The 20,886-nt window shown below is 43.8% G+C and overlaps 1 protein-coding gene across 1 annotated transcript in view; it reads left to right on the top strand.

The window, feature by feature from the left end:
• Nucleotides 1-20,886, top strand: part of RHBDF1 (rhomboid 5 homolog 1) — a 236,502-nt gene that overhangs the window by 140,890 nt on the left and 74,726 nt on the right. The window contains exon 8 of the mRNA XM_069733937.1: nt 7,099-7,350. Within this exon, the coding sequence (XP_069590038.1) occupies nt 7,099-7,350 (252 nt within the window). The remainder of the gene's footprint in view (nt 1-7,098; nt 7,351-20,886) is intronic.

Below are 20,886 nucleotides of genomic sequence, written 5' to 3'. Positions count from 1 at the left end.
TACCTTCACACATAACGATATTGTTAACGATATCGTTGCTTTTTGTGACGTAGCAACGATATCGTTAATGAAATCGTTATGTGTGACGGCGACCAACGATCAGGCCCCTGCTGGGAGATCGTTGGTCGCTGAATAAAGTCCAGAACTTTATTTCGTCGCTGGACTCCTGCTGACATCGCTGGATCGGCGTGTGTGACACCGATCCGCGTGTGTGACACCGATCCAGCGATGTCTTCACTGGTAACCAGGGTAAACATCGGGTAACTAAGCGCAGGGCCGCGCTTAGTAACCCGATGTTTACCCTGGTTACCATCCTAAAAGTTAAAAAAAACAAACACTACATACTTACCTACAGCCGTCTGTCCTCCAGCGCTGTGCTCTGCACTCCTCCTGTACTGGCTGTGAGCGTCGGTCAGCCGGAAAGCAGAGCGGTGACGTCACCGCTGTGCTTTCTGGCCGCTGTGCTCACAGCCAGTACAGGAGGAGTGCAGAGCACAGCGCTGGAGGACAGACGGCTGTAGGTAAGTATGTAGTGTTTGTTTTTTTTTACTTTTAGGATGGTAACCAGGGTAAACATCGGGTTACTAAGCGCGGCCCTGCACTTAGTTACCCGATGTTTACCCTGGTTACCGGCATCGTTGGTCGCTGGAGAGCTGTCTGTGTGACAGCTCTCCAGCGACCAAACAGCGACGCTGCAGCGATCCGGATCGTTGTCGGTATCGCTGCAGCGTCGCTTAATGTGAAGGGGCCTTTAGAGGCTTTTCAGAAAAATTAATTGATCCCCTTCTACTGAGTAGGAAAAAGACCACAACAACTATATATGTAAGGGTATGGAGGAAATTTCTTAGTTTCTACCCAGCAGCTCTGTCCACAGAAATTCCCATTTCCGCTACTTTGAAAGTACAAGTATCTGCTCTGGGGGCCTTATATAGTCACAATATTGCGGGAGACAGGTGGATAGCCCGATTCATTTCAGCGTGTCAAATGTCAGAACCGGTCCAGATTGCCCATATACCACCATGAGATCTCAATCTAGTTCTCGAAGCCTTAACAGGGGACCCGTTCGAGCCACTACACTCAGCCCACATAAAATACGTCTCCCTTAAGACAGCTCTTCTTGTTGCTCTAGTATCAGCGAGAAGAGTAGGTGACATTCAGGCATTATCAATAGATCCTCCCGTTCTGTCAATATTCCAGGATAAAATTGTCCTAAAAACAGACCCTTCTATCTTGCCTAAAGTAGGCACCAAATTCCATAGGTCTCAAGAAATCTTCCTTCCTTCCTTCTATAATAACCCCGCAAATCAGGAAGAGGAAAAATACCATACATTAGATGTGAGAAGGGCCATAATAGCTTATTTAGACAGAACTAGCCCCTGGAGGAAGAGCAGGGCTCTCTTTGTTTCCTTCCAGGGCCATAAGAAAGGGTCTAAAGTCACGAAAAGTACATTATCCCGGTGGATTCGGGATGCAATATGCCTGGCTTATTCATCAAAAGTGGAGAATCCACCTGAGATCATAAAAGCACACTCCGCCCGAGAGCATCATCCTGGGCTGAAAGAGCGGAGGTCCCAATTTGAACTAATATGTAAGGCTGCAACTTGGTCTTCTCCTACCTTTTACAGTAACTTAAGGCTACGTTCACATTAGCGTTTTGCGTGTTTGCGTCGGGCGACGCAGCGGCGACGCATGCGTCATGCGCCCCTATATTTAACATGGGGGACGCATGGACATGCGTTGTGCTGCGTTGTGTGACGCATGCGTTTTTTTTGCCGCAAGCGTCGGGCGCAGAAAACGCAACAAGTTGCATTTTTCTTGCGTCCAAATTTCGGCAAAAAAGGACGCATGCGTCGCAAAACGCAGCGTTTTTATTTGCGTTGTGCGTTGCGTCGCCGACGCAGCGGCGCACAATGCAAATGTGAACGTAGCCTTAAGATTGGACTTGTCTTCCTCCACTGACTTATCTTTTGGTAGATCAGTTCTTAACACAGTGATTCCCCACTCCCAAATGATTATCTGTGAAAGTCTCTCAAGTGGGTGCTGTCGTGGCAAAGAGAAAAAACGGATTACTTACCGGTAATACTCTTTTATAGAGCCATGACAGCACCCACTCACTTCCCTCCCTAATAGCTATTTTGCATAGAGCACTGATAAGGGTGAATGGTTCATTTAGTTAGTCATACTTAAGTTAAGTAAATATAAGTAAGAATATTGGATTGCCTACTAAAACTGGTCGGCGGTTCCTCTCATTCTCTGTAACCCAACTGTGGGAGCGAGGGGGACCGCCCCTTTTATCTCTCCATAGGGTTTTCCTGTTCCTAGGGGCGGATCCCCTCTCTCAAGTGGGTGCTGTCGTGGCTCTATAAAAGAGTATTACCGGTAAGTAATCTGTTTTTTTTGCATCAATTACTGCATCAGTGTGGCGTGGCATGGATGCAGTGTGGAACTGCTGAGGTGTTATGGAAGCCCAGATTGCTTTGATAGCAGCCTTCAGCTTGTCTGCATTGTTGGGTCTTGTGTTGACCATACCCAATAGATTCTCTATGGGGTTCAGGTCAGGCAAGTTTGCTGGCCAATCAAGCACAGTGATACTGTTGTTTTTGAACCAGGCATTGGTACTGCTGGAGAATGAAATTTCCATCTCCAAAAAGCTTGTTGGCAGAGGGAAGCATGAAGTGCTCCAAAATTTCCTGGTAGACGGCTGCGCTGACTTTGGTCTTGATAAAACAGAGTGGACCTACACCAGCAGATGACATGTCTCCCCAAACCATCACTGATTGTGAAAACTTCATATTAGACCTCAAGCAGCTTGGATTGTGTGCCTCTCCACTCTTCCTCCAGACTCTGAGACCTTGATTTCCAAATTAAATGCAAAATTTACTTTCATCTGAAAACAACACCTTGGACCACTGAGCAACAGTCCAGTTCTTTTTCTCCTTGGCCCAGGTAAGACGCTTCTGGCGTTATCTCTTGGTCATGAGTGGCTTGACACAAGGAATGCGACACTTGTAGCCCATGTCCTAGATACGTCTGTGTGTGGTGGCTCTCGAAGCAGTGACTCCAGCTGCAGTCCATTCCTTGTGAATCTCCCACAAATTTTAGAATGGCCTTTTCTTAACAATCCTTTCAAAGCTGCAGTTATCCCGGTTGCTTGTGCATCTTTTTCTCCCACACTTTTTCATTCGACTCAACTTTCCATTAATATGCTTGGATACAGCACTCTGTGAACAGCCAGTTTTTTTTAATAATGACCTTTTGAGGCTTCCCTCCTTGTGAAGAGTCAATGACTGCCTTTCGAACATCTGTCAAGTCAGCAGTCTTCCTCATGATTGTGGAGCCTACTGAAACAGACTAAGGGACCCTTTTAAACACTTAGGAAGCCTTTGCAAGTGTTTTTTAATTATTGTAATTTCCTGAGATAATGACTTTTGTGTTTTTATTGGCTGTAAGCCCTTATCATCAGCATTAACGAAATAAACACTTGAAATAGATCACTCTGTTTGTAAAGACTCTATATAATATATTAATTTCACTTTTTGTATTGAAGAACTGAAATAAATTAACTTTTTGATGATATTATATTTTTGTGAGAAGCACTTGTAAGTCGAAAAGATAGGTTATGACTGGGATAAGCAGATTTGTAAGGTTGTGTAGGAGATGAGATGGGGATAGAATCAGGTGCGAAAATCAGTGGTGAGAAGCAACTTGGAGAGAAAATGAGCAAGCTTTTATTTCATTCACATATTGGGAAAGGAAGTTATGGGATAAGGGAATTGGTTTGTTATACAAAGTGGTTGTGGTGGTTGAACATTAAAGGGACTCTGTCACCTGAATTTGGCGGGACTGGTTTTGGGTCATATGGGCGGAGTTTTCGGGTGTTTGATTCACCCTTTCCTTACCCGCTGGCTGCATGCTGGCTGCAATATTGGATTGAAGTTCATTCTCTGTCCTCCATAGTACACGCCTGCACAAAGCAATCTTGCCTTGTGCAGGCGTGTACTATGGAGGACAGAGAATGAAGTTCAATCCAATATTGCAGCCAGCATGCAGCCAGCGGGTAAGGAAAGGGTGAATCAAACACCCAAAAACCCCGCCCATATGACCCAAAACTGGTCCCGCCAAATTCAGGTGACAGGTTCCCTTTAATGTGGTCGATCTTGTTTTTGAAGTATTGGGCAAAGTCTACTGTAGAAATAAGGGAGGTCTGAGGAGGCAACAGTGTACAGAGTAGGAACTTAAAATTGTTGATTAACTGTTTGAAGTTATGAGATAGAGAAGGTATGAGTGTTGTGAGGTAGTCCTGTTTAGCAAAGGAGCGGGCTGACTTGAATGTGAAAACTGATTGTGTTCTAGCATTGTCTATTGATTTGTCGGCTTCTATTATGCACTAGATAGCAGCCGAGTCAACAGCTGATACAAGTGCAATGTTTTATAAAATGGTGACTGTATCGTGACGATATGGTAGACAGTGGTAGTCGAGTTTCAGAGAGTGTGTTAATGTTTAGGTGTGAGAGGTTTCTGCAGAGGTGTGGTAATTGCTGGACTTGAGAGATGGATATACAGTACAAAATGAGAATGTAAGTAGGTGATGGTCAGATGTGGAGAGGTGACATTCAAAGGTTACATACAGAACAATGTACAAGACTGAAAAATGAAGCGAGTGACTAGTATTTGCAAGCAGCTGACTGGTGGGTTTCAATGGGATTGTTGAAATCGTCCATGACAACGGTGGGATTGTCAGCATAGCGTGTTATTGCTAGCTGGAGAATTGATTAATAAAGGCATTGACAGGGCTCCGGGGTCAGTATATAACGACCATGGAAATTAGAAGGAAAATGGATACGAACAAAGAGCATTTCAAAGAAAGGGAGGGTAGAAATGAGATTGGATTAAAGGTGCATAAGAGAAGAGAAGGCCATCTCCTTCACCATGTTTATTGCCAGGACAAGGAGTGTGGTGCATGGCATCATAGCAGGCGTTCCATATTGAGTACTGTAGTTCCAGATAGAGAGCAGTGGAGGGTGATTCAGGTGGATGAATATTAGGTTATAGGGGCTGCCGAATTTCTAGTCACTGGGAAGTGATAAGGAGAAATATTAGTAGGCATTAGCTGAATTAAAAAAACAACAAATAAACTATTTTGTTTCTACATACTCGCAATGACCTGAAGAATTGTGTTACCAGATCAATTTTACCGCTCAAATGAACACCATAAAAAAAAAAACATGTTTTTTTCACCATTTCAATGCACTTGGGATTTTTTCTTGTTTTTCAATACATTGCATCATACAATAAATGACTTAATTCAAAAATTTTAACTTACAATCAAAAGTGTAAAAACAAAACTTTTCCACAATGTATTGCTATATCCCCACATATACGGTATGTATTTTTGTAGATGTTCTAAGATACTTTTTACAAGAATCTTGCAAAGCTGGTTGACAACTCCTGCAGCTACAACGATGGTGGCTACTGTGGTTGTCATCCATCTTTCTTCTAGAAATAGATGTACTTCTTTTTCAGACTTCCTGTGGAACTATGTAGAAAAGGAGAAAAGTGTTACACAGCTGACCTTCCAGGGAGGACAATTCAGTGTGAAAACCACTTGTATTCACATAGGAACACTGTTAGACCTTGTTTGGTGATGGTGTGATGCGCAGAGTGTAGGATCACACCAGGCTGGTATCCAGGTCAAAAATGGAAGAAGGGTCCATGAGGACTGGGCTCCAGCACCAAAGAGAACTTGTTACAGTATAACTTTTACTGTGCAATAAAAAACATGGTGAAAAAAGCAAAAGTTATGAAAAAAAATTAAGGATCCATAAGCTTTCGCTTTCAGGTTAACATGTTTTAACATGTTCTCATAATAAGTGCTGGTGCTCAGTCCTCTGAACCCTTGTTCCATTCCTGAGGAACTCAACAGCTATGTATTTAATATTTAACAAGTTTATCAATTAAAAACCACTCTAAGGCTATGTGCACACACTCAGGATCTCTCGCAGAAAATTCCTGAGAAAAACCGGACATTTTCTGCAAGAAAACCGCATGCGTTTTTGCCGCGATTTTGCCACGGTTTTGTCGTGTTTCTGCCGCGGTTTTGACGCGTTTTTGCCGCGGATTTTCCGGACACTTCTCAATGCATTTCGTAGTGGGAAATCCGCAAAAAAAAACGCAAAATTAATGAACATGCTGCGGTTTTTACCACGATGCGTTTTTTTCGCGGAAAAAAACGCATCATGTGCACAAAACATGCGGAATTCATTCTAAATGATGGGATGCTTATTGTATGCGTTTCTTTTGCGGTTTTATAGCGTTTTTATCTGGAAAAACCGCGAAAAAACCGCAACGTGTGCACACAGCCTAAGGGCAGGTGCACACAACATCTTCTTCAGGCGGATTCCAGCTGGAACCCACCAGAAAATTAGCTCAAAAATGTCCAAAAGAATGAACATATACACAGCAATGTAAAAAGGACTTGTGGGCATATGTTCCGTCTATTGTCTATTCAAACCACTTTGGGCTTCGAAAGCTGTGAAGTGGCTATGAGAAGTGAATGGTCCATTCTTCTGGCGGATTCCCCTTAGAACCTGACACTATTTTATATACAGAATGTAAGATAAGACATTTGTGGCAATGCACATGTCAAGATGTGTAAATTGACCTCAGAAAAAGTGCAAGATGTGTAAATTGACCTCAGAAAAAGTGCAAGATGTGTAAATTGACCTCAGGAAAAGATGCTTCAGGTAAAACACGCTGGTGTTTTCCGGAAGCCTTTTCCTACAGAAAAGTCTATGCAGGTTTGTAAAAAAAGCCATATTCCCATACCCTAACACCCAGAGATATTCTGCTTTCCTCCACCTGGAGCTATGTCTGTGATCAGACACATAACAGACATACAGTATCTGCTGTGCTGTAAGTTTGGGTAGACACTTATTTTTCAACGTTTTCATTTTACTTCCAGAGCATTTGTTGTTTTATTGCTTAGACGCCATAGGTCTGCAGTCATTTGTGCCAGTGCAACAGGTTTCTTCTTTCAATTAAAGTATGATTGTGTCATAGCTTGCATAAGCATAAAATGTACTTTCTTTTTGTTTCCAGGCCATTAGAAAGAGGGTGGCGTAAGACAAAAGATGGACATCTCGTACAACCAAAAATCCGACTGTGCCAAGAAGTTGTCACCATTGGTCCTCAAAAGCGAGGGCAGCGCATAACTATCCCAGTGAGGAAACTCTTTGCAAAAGAAAAAAGGCCATATGGACTGGGAATGGTGGGAAGATTAACAAATAGGACTTATCGCAAAAGAATAGATAGTTATGTAAAAAGGCAAATTGAAGATATGGATGATCACCGGTAAGCGCAATTTAAAGGTAACAGAATAAGCTGCTATGTGGAAATTGGTGTGTGAATTATTGTTAAAAGCCCAGCAGATTCAATACTGTTTGTGACTAAGTAGATGATATATACAGTAGGTACGGAAAGTATTCAGACCCTTTTAAATTTTTCACTCTTTGTTTCATTGCAGCCATTTGGTAAATTCAAAAAAAGTTTATTTTTTTCCTCATTAATGTACACTCTGCCCCCCATCTTGACTGAAAAAAAACAGAAATGTAGAAATTTGTGCAAATGCATTAAAAAAGAAAAACTGAAATATCACATGGTCATATGTATTCAGATCCTTTTCTCAGTATTGAGTAGAAGCACCCTTTTGAGCTAGTACAGTCATGAGTCTTCTGGGGAATGATGCAACAAGTTTTTCACACCTGGATTTGGGGATCCTTTGCCATTCTTCCTTGCAGAGCCTCTCCAGTTCCTTCAGGTTGGATGGTGAACTTTGATGGACAGCCATTTTCAGGTCTTTCCAGAGATGCTCAATTGGGTTTAGGCCAGGGCTCTGGCTGGGCTAGTCAAAAATGGTCACAGAGTTGTTCTGAAGCCACTCCTTTGTTATTTTAGCTGTATACTTACGGTCATTGTCTTGTTGGTAGGTGAACCTTCAGCCAAGTCTGAGGTCCAGAGCACTCTGGAAGAGGTTCTCATCCAGGATATTTGTGTACTTGGCCGCATTCATGTTTCCTTCCATGTCAACCAGTCGTCCTGTCCCTGCAGCTGAAAAACACCCCCATAGCATGATGCTGCCACCACCTTGTTTCACTGTTGGGATTGTATTGGCCAGGTTATGAGCAGTGCCTTATTTTCTCCACACATACTGCTTAGAATTATCACCAAAAAGGTCTATCTTAGTCTCATCAGACCAAAGAATCTTATTTCTCAAAGTTTGGGAGTCCTTCATATGTTTCTTAGCAAAGTCTATGAGGGCTTTGATATGTCTTGCACTGAGGAGAGGCTTCCGTCAGGCCACTCTGCCTTGAGTACTGCAGAAATGCTGTTGTAACCTTGGCCAGATCTGTGCCTTGCCACAATTCTGTCTCTGAGCTCCTTGGCCAGTTCCTTTGACCTCATGATTCTCATTTGGTGTGACATGCACTGTGAGCTGTGAGGTCTCATGTAGACAGGTGTGTGCCTTTCCAAATCAAGTCCTATCAATTTAATTAAACACAGCTGGCCTCCAATGAAGGAGGAGAACATCTCAAGGAGGATCATAATGAAATGGACACCATGTGACTTAAATATGAGTGTTTGAGCAAAGGGTCTGAATACTTATGACCATGTGATATTTCAGTTTTTCATTTTTATAAAACTTGCAAACATGTCTACATTTCTGTTTTTTTCAGTCAAGATGGGTTGCAGAGTGTACAATAATGAAAAAAAAATAACTTTTTTGAATTTGCCTAATGACTGCAATGAAACAGAGTGAAAAATGGGGTTTGAATACTTTCCGTACCCACTGTATGTGTGTTTTTCCTAAGTTCGCTTGCTTCAAGGAAATGAATGTGACCCTTTGTAACTATGATTGTTGAAGGTTGGATTGATTTAAAATAATGAATGCAAATTTCAAATTGTATTAATTAGGCCCAGATTTTCTGTTAGGCATCTTTGGCTTGTTCATACAGGTAGCACTGCTGAAATGACAATACTTTAAATGCTATGAACACCTGTGACATAGATTTGGTGTTTTTTTTCACTTATGGTACTGGTTATATATAGGTAATAAAGTTTCATATGTTTCTTTCTGCAATATTCATCCCTTCATTCATTTTCAGACACCATGACATGTAGTTTGCAGTCTGAACCAAGATTAGACTTTCCCCGTTGATGTTTATTTTTCGATATTATAAGCAGGATGTGTGGTGGTTGTCTCTTAAAGTAATATTTTCTGGTTGCGAGATCCGTGTGTCTCTCCCAATGTTATAGGCTGATTGTGAGGTCCATGTGTTCCTCTTGGTAATGTAGGCCACATGTGAAATCTGTGTGTCCTTCCCAGGAATATAGGGTGTATGTGTGTTCCTTTCTCCATCGCCTCATTGGGGGACACAGACTGTGGGGTGTATACTGCTGCCACTAGGAGGCTGACACTAAGTGATACAAAGAAAGTTAGCTCCTCCCCTGCAGTATACACCCTCCTGCTGGCTCTCAGCTAACCAGTTTGGTGCAAAAGCAGTGTTAGATCAATAACAACATATGAGCATATAGCATGCCACATTATATATGAGAGTATAGCATGTCAAATTATAAAACAAGCCCAAGCTAATAACAGGGTGGGAGCTGTGTCCCCCAATGAATGGCTCGGAGAAAAGGATTTTACGGTGAGTACACAAAAATCCCTATTTCTCCATCGCCTCATTGGGGGGCTTACTTAGTGTAAGTAGGAGGCACATGGACGGGTCTGCTATTCAGACCCAAAACTCTTTATTAATTTATTTTTACCTTTTACATTTTTGATTTTACTTTCTACAACAATCAAAGGGGCGACGGATCCTTTCAAGGCTCTGATCTCCCCGAAACATCAAAAGGCGAGCACGAAGAGTGTCGCCACTCCGTATCCTCTGCTGCGACGTGCCATGCCTGACCTGATTCTTAGGGGCGACAGGTCCCTTCAAGAGCACCGATCTCCCCGCACCCTGAACGGACGAGCACATGGAGTGTTGCCTCCACGTACCCTCTTCTCCAGCCAGGCCTAATGCCTGACAACTGGCTCTGTCCACCTGGGGGCTGAACTCCGTGGATGTACAGAGGCACCCTCTCTTCGGCTTCCGAGCAGCCCCCACTGTCCCACCACTGTTAAAGCTGATGGTACACGGAGGCGGACGGTTCCTCTCCACCTCCGTAACAAAGGGATGGTGAATTAAGGTTTATCCCTCTATCCCTGCACCGTCCACGATGCAATACCTGACCTGCAGCAGAACAATAGAGTGCGCGTGATTTCCTCGGCGCTGAAACCCAGTCATCCGCGGCGGCTCCATGCCGGGACGCAGACCGATGGTGAGTGGATCCAGTCAGCGGTGGGCCTCTGCAGTGGGATACTCACATGCTGACAGGCAGCTTCAGCCATGGCTCCCTGTGGCCCACCTCCCTGAGGTAACGCTCTGGCCGGCTGCAAAAATTTAGCCCCCGGCTTCGGCTGATGTGTAGGCCGCCTTTGGGAAGCCACGCCCGCACTATGGCGCACTAAGGCGGCTCCGCACCCTTTTTCTGGCGCTTCTCACCTGGCACGAGAGCGCTCACTTCTCTCGGCCACCACCAACGTCCCTCTATTCTACCCCTAGTATTGCTCCGGCCGGCTGCAGAAATTTAGGCCACAGCTTGGGCCTATTCATGCGGCGGTCCCGGACTGGGAGCGTCCGGATAAGCGATTGACTGGACAGAAGCCTCTGCAAGCGCGGTATCCTTTTTCAGCCAATATGCAAACACGTGGGGTGTCCCCTCTACGTATACCCCCCTAGGATGTGGGATGCCATGCCAGGTTTGATTCTTAGGGGCGACGGGTCCTTTTAAAGGGCACTGAACTCCCCACACCATCAATAGACAAGCACACGGAGTGTCGCCTCCATGTATCCTCTTCTGCACCCAGGCCTAAAACCAGACAACCAGCCCTGTCCACCCTGTGACCTGAACTCTGTGGATATTGGCGTCCGAACATCCCCCTTTGCATCACCACTATTTAGCAGATGATGCAAGAAGGCGAATGATCCCTCTCCACTTCCCTGTTAAGAGGATAGTGGATTGAGGGTTCATCATTTTAACTCCGCACCGTCAAAAGAGAGCGGCAATTGCAAGAGACGGCTATTCCTTACCTTCATGATGCAGCCGCGCATTCTGCCACTTGGCAGATTAACCGGGTAGCCTCTGACATCACTCCCTTACTCGGGTGATCGGTTATTCGATGACAAGTTGGGAGTGTTCCCTACGCAGGAACAAAGGATCGCATATTTCCTATAGACCCAACCAGCAGTGGATGAGTTGACCAGGACGGTCTAGATTTAAGGGATCTTGGTTCCAAAAAGGGGACCGAAAAGTAAGATAGATCCTGGACGTCAAACTTCTACCAAGCTTGACAAGGTCCCTCTTCTTCGGATGGAGTCCCTCCTCTCAGTCACTACTTCAACGGAGAAAGGTGGAGATTCTGGCATCCACCGACATTCGGGATGCTTACCTTCACATTTAGAATTTTTTTTTTTCCCTCTTCAAAAATTCCTTCCCTTTTTATTCGCGAACAGCATTTTCAAATCACGACCTTGTCCTTCGGCCTTGCTACCGCACCCAGAGTGTTCACAGGGGTTATGGCGGCTGTCATGTTCCTCTTGCACCTTAGACGCATAGTCGTCCTGCCTTATCTGGTTGATTTTTTAGCCGCTCTTCCAGGACTGTGCTGAGTCGTCTATATCTCTTGCGATACCCTTTCTCACCTAGGCTGGCAGCTATCCTTTTTGAGGATGATCCTGGACACTTCCAGAAGGTTGGTAATTCTCCCTTGAGACAAAAGAAAATGGTGACGACAATGGAAGTGGTTTCCTTTGCTCCTCTCATTTTCTGCAGGTCAAACAGGCTTTCAGAGGTTAGTCTCTGAGCTCCTTCCTCATGCAGGGGAGCTCCTTTCTCCCGGTTCAATGGTTATTAGTGACTACTGATGCCAGTCCTCTTCTCCTGATCATTATTCTGGGGATCCGAACGGTACAGCTAAATCTAGAGCAGGTCCACTGCCTTCTGGTGGGTCACCACATCACATTTCAATCGGACAATGCCACGGCTGTGCCATACGTCAATCATTTAGCAGGTACCCACAGTCAGGCGTCATGTTCAAGGTACATCACATTTTCTGATGGGCCGAGATCTATCATTCAGGTGATCTCGGCACTACACATCCCAGAAATAGAACACTGGACAGCAGACGCCGTCAGGGTCCCGCCTCAAGTGAATGGGAACTTCACCCGGAAGTCTTCCATCAGATCTGCCTTCTCTGGAGTACTCCAGATGTAGGTCAGATGGCGTCCAGACTGAACGACAATGTACTCTAGTTCATGGTTTGGCCTCGAGATCCAAAAGGCATTGCAGTGCATGCTCTGGTTCTTCCATGGTACCAGTTTCCATAATTCCTCTTCCACTACTACCGAGAGCCTTTCGGAAGTAGTGGAAGGGCCCCAGTGATCCCGGGAGATCCTCACTGACCACGTCAGGTTTTTTTTGTTTGCGTAACTAGTATTTTTCTGTCTTATTGCAACAAAACTGCAAGTAGGGACTTCCTCGCAGGGAGTTTTCACATGAGGTTCTTCCCTATCGCATACCGTTAGATCTTTGGGACCTTAATGGTCCTGGGAGTCTTACAGTAGACTCCTTTTGATCTGGACAGATTTTACTATCAGGGAAGGTTGCCCTTTTTTGTCTGCGATCTCGTCATCCTGACGACTCTTTGGAGCTAGCCGCTCTGTTCTTCCAGACTTTTTTTCCCTTATTACATTCAAGGCAAGTTTGTCCTCAGGCCATCCCCGTCCCTTGTTACCAAGGTGGTATTGTATTCCCACTGTTATGAGAACATCGTTCTTCCCTCATTTCTTTCGGCACCAGTCCACAAAACGGAATAGGTTCCCCATATTCTGGGCAAAGTTAGTGCTCTGAGTAGGTATGTCCCGAGGACGGCGTCCTTTCTATAAGGTTGGACGCTTTATTTGGGCTTCCTGACGGTAAGAAGAAGGCTTCCTGACGGTTACAGGAAGGGTTTAGCCATTTCATCGGTCATGTTAGCCTGGTGGATTCGTTACACCATCCAGGAGCCCTTCCGTGTAAGATGTCAGCCTATCTCCCTGTCTATCGAGGTTTCTTGGGTTATAGGCACCAGGCGTCGGCAAAGTACACCTGCAAGCTTATGGGTTCGTCCAGTCTGCATGCATTCTTGAAGCACTATCATTCCCAGATTCCCACAGATGTGAGTCTGGGCAGGCGGACTCTGCAGACCGTAAGTAGCAGTTACACAGGGCCTGATCTGATGTTGTCCCCACCCAGGAACTGCTTTGGGAGATCCCATGGTCTGTGTCCCCCAATGAGGCGATGGAGAAATAGGGATTTTTGTGTACTCACCGTAAAATCCTTTTCTCCGAGCCATTCATTGGGGGACACAGCTCCCACCCTGTTATTAGCTTGGGCTTGTTTTATAATTTGACATGCTATACTCTCATATATAATGTGGCATGCTATATGCTCATATGTTGTTATTGATCTAACACTGCTTTTGCACCAAACTGGTTAGCTGAGAGCCAGCAGGAGGGTGTATACTGCAGGGGAGGAGCTAACGTTCTTTGTATCACTTATTGTCAGTCTCCTAGTGGCAGCAGCATACACCCCACGGTCTGTGTCCCCCAATGAATGGCTCGGAGAAAAGGATTTTACGGTGAGTACACAAAAATCCCTATTTTTCAGTGGCCAGCATGGTGGCTCAGTGGTTAGCACTGCAGCCTTACAGCGCTGGGTCCTGGGTTCAAATCCCACCAAGGACAAAATCTGCAAGGAGTTTGTATGTTCTCACCGTGTTTGCGTGAGTTTCCTCCGGGTTCTCCAGTTTCCTCCCACTTTCCAAAGACATACTGATGGGGATTCTAGATTGTGAGGCCCATCGGGGACAGTGCCGATAATGTATGTAAAGCGCTGTGAAATTAATGGCACTATATAAATGAATAAAAGAAATAAAATACTGGCTGTGTGTCCCTTCCAGGAATATAGGCTGATTGTGATGTCTGTGTTTCCCTCCTAGTAATACAGGCTGTATGTGAGGTAGGTATGTTTATCTCAGTAATACAGGCTGATTGTGAGGTTTTTGTTTCCCTCCCTGTAATATAGGCTAGATGTGAGGCATGTGTGTCACGCCCAGTAACATAGCTTAGATGGTAGGTCTGTGTGTCCATCCCAGTAATATAGACTGAATATAGGTCTACGTTTCCTTCACAGTAATGTAGGCTAAATGTGAGGTCTATGTGTGTCCATGCTGCTGTCTTCATTAGCACATATGTCAGCACAGCTGCAATACTTTAATTATTTCCTCTTCATATGCTTTCCTCCTTTTCTATAGTTTGTTTTCTCTTTATATCCTAAGATTTTACATTCTTTCACATTGATCTTTATACAACCCTTCACACTTCCTGCTATTATCGATAGGACTGAGAGCAATAACACACATTGGCAATAAAGGGCCCATGTGCAAGAATATTATGTGGGTCCTTTGCAGTCCAATAGCTGACTATAATGCACAATTCTACCTGCTTTGGTGGTGATAGTGGGTCTCCTTACCACTTGGGCCTCCATGCAGCTGAACAGAACTAATAAACCAGAGAAACAAGAGTCAAAAATAGCCAGAAAGTAAACAAAATCACATTATTCATTGAAAATTCTTGTCACTAATTTTCACATAAAACATACATAATATTACCAGTAGTATATAATAGATAGTTTTAAAATATTGTGACTTACATCCGTGGATACAACCAATGATCCAAAATCACAGAAAGGGACAATAGTGAATACAGAAAAAACTAAAGATATATTTAAATAGGTAGCAGGTGTGCTGCTAACACATGAATACTAGTGTCTCAGATAAATAGCGATCCAATCCAGTAATATAATCACACTAGTGGTGCTAATAAGGTCGCCTTATATCAACTGCACAAAAAGTGCAATATGTGAAGTTAAAGGGCCACTGCCACCCCCTCCAGCCGTTATAAACTAAAAGAGCCACCTTGTGCAGCAGTAATGCTGCATTCTAACAAGGTGGCTCTTTTAGTTTTAGGTTCAAGTATACCCCAAATAAAGCGTTTTTATACTTAGCCACAATTTCTGTCTCTTGCCAGGGAGGTGGGTCCTCACTCCCCAGCTCTAACCGCTCCTCTGCCGTCACTCCAATCTACGTATATTGCCCAGCTACGTAGTATATTGCCCAGCGACGTATAGTGCACAGCCCACATAGTACGGTATATTGCCCAGTGACGTAGTATATTGCCCAGTCACGTAGTACAGTATATTGCCCAGCCACGTAGTATATTGCCCAGCCATATAGTATATTGCACAGCCCACGTAGTACGGTATATTGCCCAGCCACATAGTATATAGCAGAGCCACGTAGTATATTGCCCAGTCATGTAGTATATTGGCCAGCACAGAGCCATGTAGTATAGAGACTTAAAAAAAATAAACATATACTCACCTATAGCCCGTTGAAGTCCTGCTATACTCACCATCCGCCGCCTTTGCCGCTCCTCGCCATGCTCCCGGGATTGCTCCATTGCAAGCGGCAGCTTCCGGTCCCAGGCCTGGTGTGAGCAGGACCTATGATGACGTCGCGGTCACATGACCGTGACGTCATGGCAGGTCCTTGTCCACACCAGCCCTGGGACAGGACCTCACCGGAAGCTGCCGCTTGCAATGGAGCGAGAAAGGCGGCGAAGGGTGAGTATAGCAGATTTTTTGTTTTTTTTATTATTTTTAACATGACCTATTTTTACTATTGATGCTGCATAGGCAGCATCAATAGTAAATAGTTGGGGACACACAGGGTTAATAGCAGCGGTAACGGAGTGCGTTACACCGCGGGCCGTTACCGCTGCCATTAACCCTGTGTGAGAGGTGAGTGGAGGCGATTACGGAGCGGGCGCCGGGCAGTGAGTGCAGGGGAGTAGGGGAGGGACTAATCGGACTGTGGCCGTCGCTGATTGGTCGCGGCAGCCATGACAGGCAGCTGCCGAGACCAATCAGTGAACGAATAACTGTGACAGAATGACAGACAGACAGATGGAAGTACCCCTTAGACAATTATGTATATAGATGGTACTATTAATAACTAATGCTCATTTATGTGCAGCTGAACAGGTTGCACCAATGGCATATCTGCCCCTGACTGAGCTGACAGAGAGGGGAGTTGGAGAACAGAGTGCAAATTCTGATGGATTTGCAACATTTTTACAAAGGTCATGGAAGGAAGCCAGGTTTGTGACCCAGCCTCAGGCTGAATTCAAAGTAAGTAAAACATAACATTTATTGGACATGTTAAAAAAGAACTCCATGAATATGGTGCATAGCCGAAACGCATAGGTCTGGTACCAGTACCCCTCATAGTTCTATTGCTCCCCAGAGTTCTTTTTTAACATGTTGAACAAATGTTAAGTTTTACCTACTTGAAATTCAGCCTAATGTTGGATCGCAAACCTGTCTTCCTTCCATGATGTATTGCAGCTGCTCTGACTTGATCCATGCGTGGTTCCCAGGACTCTGGATACTTTACGCCCAGACTGGTGAACGGACAACCACATGGTTTTCCATTTTTACAAAGCACTTCGCTACCAAAAAGACTTACCGACAACGTGACAACAAATCATTAGAACATTTTTATAACAAAGACTATTTAAAAAATTGTTTAACTTTGCTTTTAGAAATCAAATGAACAATAAAAATCTGTGTGAACTTGTATATAAACCCAAAAGAATATTCATTAAACATATGATGAATTAATTATGTCATTTTATTAATATATAAGGCAAAATGACACAAAATACCATAATAAAATCAAGGAATTTTATTAAAATAATTTAAAATCAAGAATATAAAATAAACTAAATGATTTAATAAACATGTATGCAAATGCAGGGTATGTCAAGCCAATTGGTAAGTAAAAAGATACTGTATATACTCCGACCTGAGTATAAGCCGACCCCCCTAATTTTGCCACAAAAAACTGGGAAAACTTAATGACTCAAGTATAAGCCTAGGGTGGAAAATGCAGCAGCTACTGGTAAATGTCAAAAGTAAAAATAGATACCAATAAAAGTAAAATTAATTGAGACATCAGTAGAGACATTTGCCCAATATAATGCTGCACAAATGTTGATTATGGCCCCATAAGATGCTCCATAAAGATATTTGCCCCATATAATGCTGCACAAACCTTGATTATGGCCCCATAAGATGCTCCATAGAGACACTTGCCCCATATAATGCTCCACAAACGTTAATTATGGCCCCATAAAATGCTCCATAAAGATATTTGCGCCATATAGTGCTGCACAAACGTTGATTATGGCCCCATAAGATGCTCCATAAAGATATTTGTGCTATATAGTGCTGCACAAACGTTGATTATGGCCCCATAAGATATTTGCCCCCTATAATCATGCACAAACGTTAATTATGGCCCTATAAGACGCTGCATACAGACATTTGCCCCATTTGCTGTTGCTGAGATAAAAAAAAAATCACATACTCACCTCTCGTCGCTCAGGCCCCCGGCACTTTCAATATTCACTTGACTTCGTTCTGGCGCCGCTCCATTTTCAGCGTGTTCTGCACTGACTTTCAGGCAGAGGGTGCGCACTAACCACGTCATCGCGCCCCTGATCTGAGCGTCACTGCAGAAGATGGAGCGGCGCCGGAACGAGGAGCAGGTGAATATCGCGCAGCGCTCCCCTGCCCGTTATACTCACCTGCTCCTGGTGCGGTGCAGTCCCTGCTTCCCCGGTGCCGCAGCTTCTTCCTGCATTGAGCGGTCACCGTAACCGCTCATTACAGTAATGAATATGCGGCTCCACCCCTATGGGAGGTGGAGCCGCATATTCATTACTGTAATGAGCAGTACCATGTGACCACTCAGTACAGGAAGAAGCTGCGGTGACGGGGAAGCAGGGACCTGCAGGGACTGCGCCAGGAGTAGGTGAGTATAATTAGACAGCCCCCACTCCCCCTCCCCTGCTGACCCCTGGGTATGACTCAGGTATAAGCCGAAAGGGGGACTTTCAGCCCAAAAAATGGGCTGAAAATCTCGGCTTATACTTGAGTATATACGGGTATATAGAATTCAAAAATATATATAAAAAATACATTTCCTTTTAAATTAAAGAGTGGCTGGTGATCTACGTGAACAATTAATTAAAAATGTGCATATAAACCCTATATTAAATAATATACAAAGTTTAATTATACTAAAAATAAATATAATTTAAATATATAGTATAAAGGAAAAAATAAATGTATATTTTTTATATATTTTTTACATTATATATATCTTTTTACTTACCAATTGGCTTGACATACTCTGCCCCTGCATACATGTTTATTAAATCATTTAGTTTCTTTTATATTCTTGATTTTAAATTATTTTAATAAAATTCCTTGATTTTATTATGGTATTTTGTGTCATTTTGCCTTATGTACTAATAAAATTATATAACTAATTCATCATATGTTTAATGAATATTCTTTTGGATTTATGATTTATATTCATTCATTTTATATTCATTAGACATTTTTTGGTATTTCTTTTCTATATAGGATTTTGAACGGTAAATAGCCTGTAATCTATTGTTAGAAACAGTCAGGTACAGTAGAGGAGCATAGTCTATAATGATAATTACAATGATAATGTCTGTAAAGCGAGGTTAAATATATGTTAGTAAAATAAATTAAATAATATTAAATATTTTGCGGATTATAAAACGCTCCAAATTATAAGATGCACCCCAAATTTTGAGGAGAAAAATAGAAAAAAACAACAACTTTTTTTTTAATAAAATGGTGGTGCTTCTTATAGTCCATGCGTCTTATTACCGGAGATGTTGGCTGCAGTGAAGCGGGGTCCCAGAGTCATTGCTGGAGGAGGCTAGAGTGGAGCGTTGCTGCAGGCCGCAGCATGGGATGAGGGGGTGTTCGGATTTGCTGTGCGGTGCGCTGCTGCGAGTGTTCAGTGCTGTGGGTGTTCGGTGCTTCGGGGGCTTTGATGGCATATTGTGAAAGCCCAGAGGCCCCACAGTTACATGGTTTCCTATGCGGTGGACAGAACTCCGGGAAAATGGCTGCCGGACGGAGGTGGCGCATGCTCAGATGGAGATCTCAGCACCAAGATCTCGGGAGATGAGATCTCACCCAGGGCCACTATACCATTGATGGAGCTGTGTTGTGCAGCTCCACAACAAAGCACTTCTGGCCACACTGGGAATAGCTGATATTTGGGAGTGCAAGGTCTCACATTGAGGATAGCCCATCAATGTCCCAGAGAAACACTTTAAATGCTCTTTCATGGCCAGAACATGTGATACTTAACTTGCATATGAATGAAAATGCTAATTACAGGCAGAGCTGTTTCAGAGCCTGCTATTTAAACAATTTTTTTTAAAAACCTCCATTTTGATGATGTTTCTATGAGAATCCCCAGTGCAGTCAAGAATACATCATTAGGGAAAAGGCTGCGGTCAGTACCACAGCTGCTTCCCCACCCTAAAATGAAGCATTATCAGTGAGGCTGGTCTACTCCCTGCTGTTCTGAGCACAGTTGTCAATTCCAGTGCATGCTCAGTATGGGATATCTGCTCACTGTGCGATATTCCTTTTCAATGTGCAGTGGCAGTGCGCTCCCTTGCCAACTCTAGTGAAAAGTGACAAGCCAGTAAGAGAGGGCACTGTCACTGTAGATTGAAAAGGTGAGAATATGGCGATCAGGGAGATGAGAGATTAGAGGTCAGTCCTTCCCCCAAAACAGATGGCACTGCAACTCGTTTCAGGGTGGGGAAGCCACTGTGGCATGACCACATCACCTTTCCCTGAGGTCATCCCATTTGAGCATTCCAACATGCACTGGGGATTCTCAAACAAGATGTCATCAAAGTGTAACTGAAAAAAAAAAGCTGATGGCATTTAGAAAGAGAATGGTTGGGACTTTTTAATCTAAGTAGATTATGAAAGCAGTTAGATTATTAGATTAAAGAGGTTGTCCACTACTTTTACATTGATATCCTATCCTCAGGATAGGGCATGAATGTCTGATCGGTCGGGGGGACGGCACTCGGCACACCAGCTGTTCAGCTGCTATCGGTGTGGGAGCCGCTGGCTGGAAGCACTTGCTTGAGGAGCTTGGCCGTCTACTTGTAGTGGCCGCTGCGGGGTACTACACATCGGCCTCCAGTTCAATTCATTAGGGGGTGGATGTGTAGTAACAAGCCCCATCCACTACAGGTAGACGGCCAAGGTCAGCAAGTAAGTACTTTCGGCCGCCGGCACCGATAACAGCTGATCGGTGGGGGTGCTGAATGCCGGACCCCAGTCCAGCAGACATTCATGCCCTACCGTAAGAGTAGGCCATCAATGTAAAAGTAGTGGACAAGTACCTTAAATAATATTGGATTAAAGTCAACTATAGTTTTGGACTACATCTTTAAGGTTCTGTCACAGCATTTCAATTAGGTTGAGGTTTGGACTTTCACTGGGTCATTGCAACATTTTGATTTTCTTTTTCAGCCATTCTGATGTAGATTTATAGATGTGCTTGCGATTATTGCCCTGTTGCATGCCATAGTTTTGACCAAGTTTTACATTTTGTATTGAGAAATTCACATTTCACTCTATAATACTTTGGTGTACAAATGAGTTCTTATTAGACACTCAATGACTGCAAGGTGCCCAGGACCCATAATAATAATAATAATAATAATATAATATTTTATTTATGTAGCGCCAACATATTCCGCA

The sequence above is a fragment of the Ranitomeya imitator genome, chromosome 7, assembly GCF_032444005.1.
Source record: "Ranitomeya imitator isolate aRanImi1 chromosome 7, aRanImi1.pri, whole genome shotgun sequence".
Taxonomy (NCBI): domain Eukaryota; kingdom Metazoa; phylum Chordata; class Amphibia; order Anura; family Dendrobatidae; genus Ranitomeya; species Ranitomeya imitator.
Note: the sequence above shows the minus strand (reverse complement) of the source record. Positions and strands in the feature narration are given on the sequence as shown.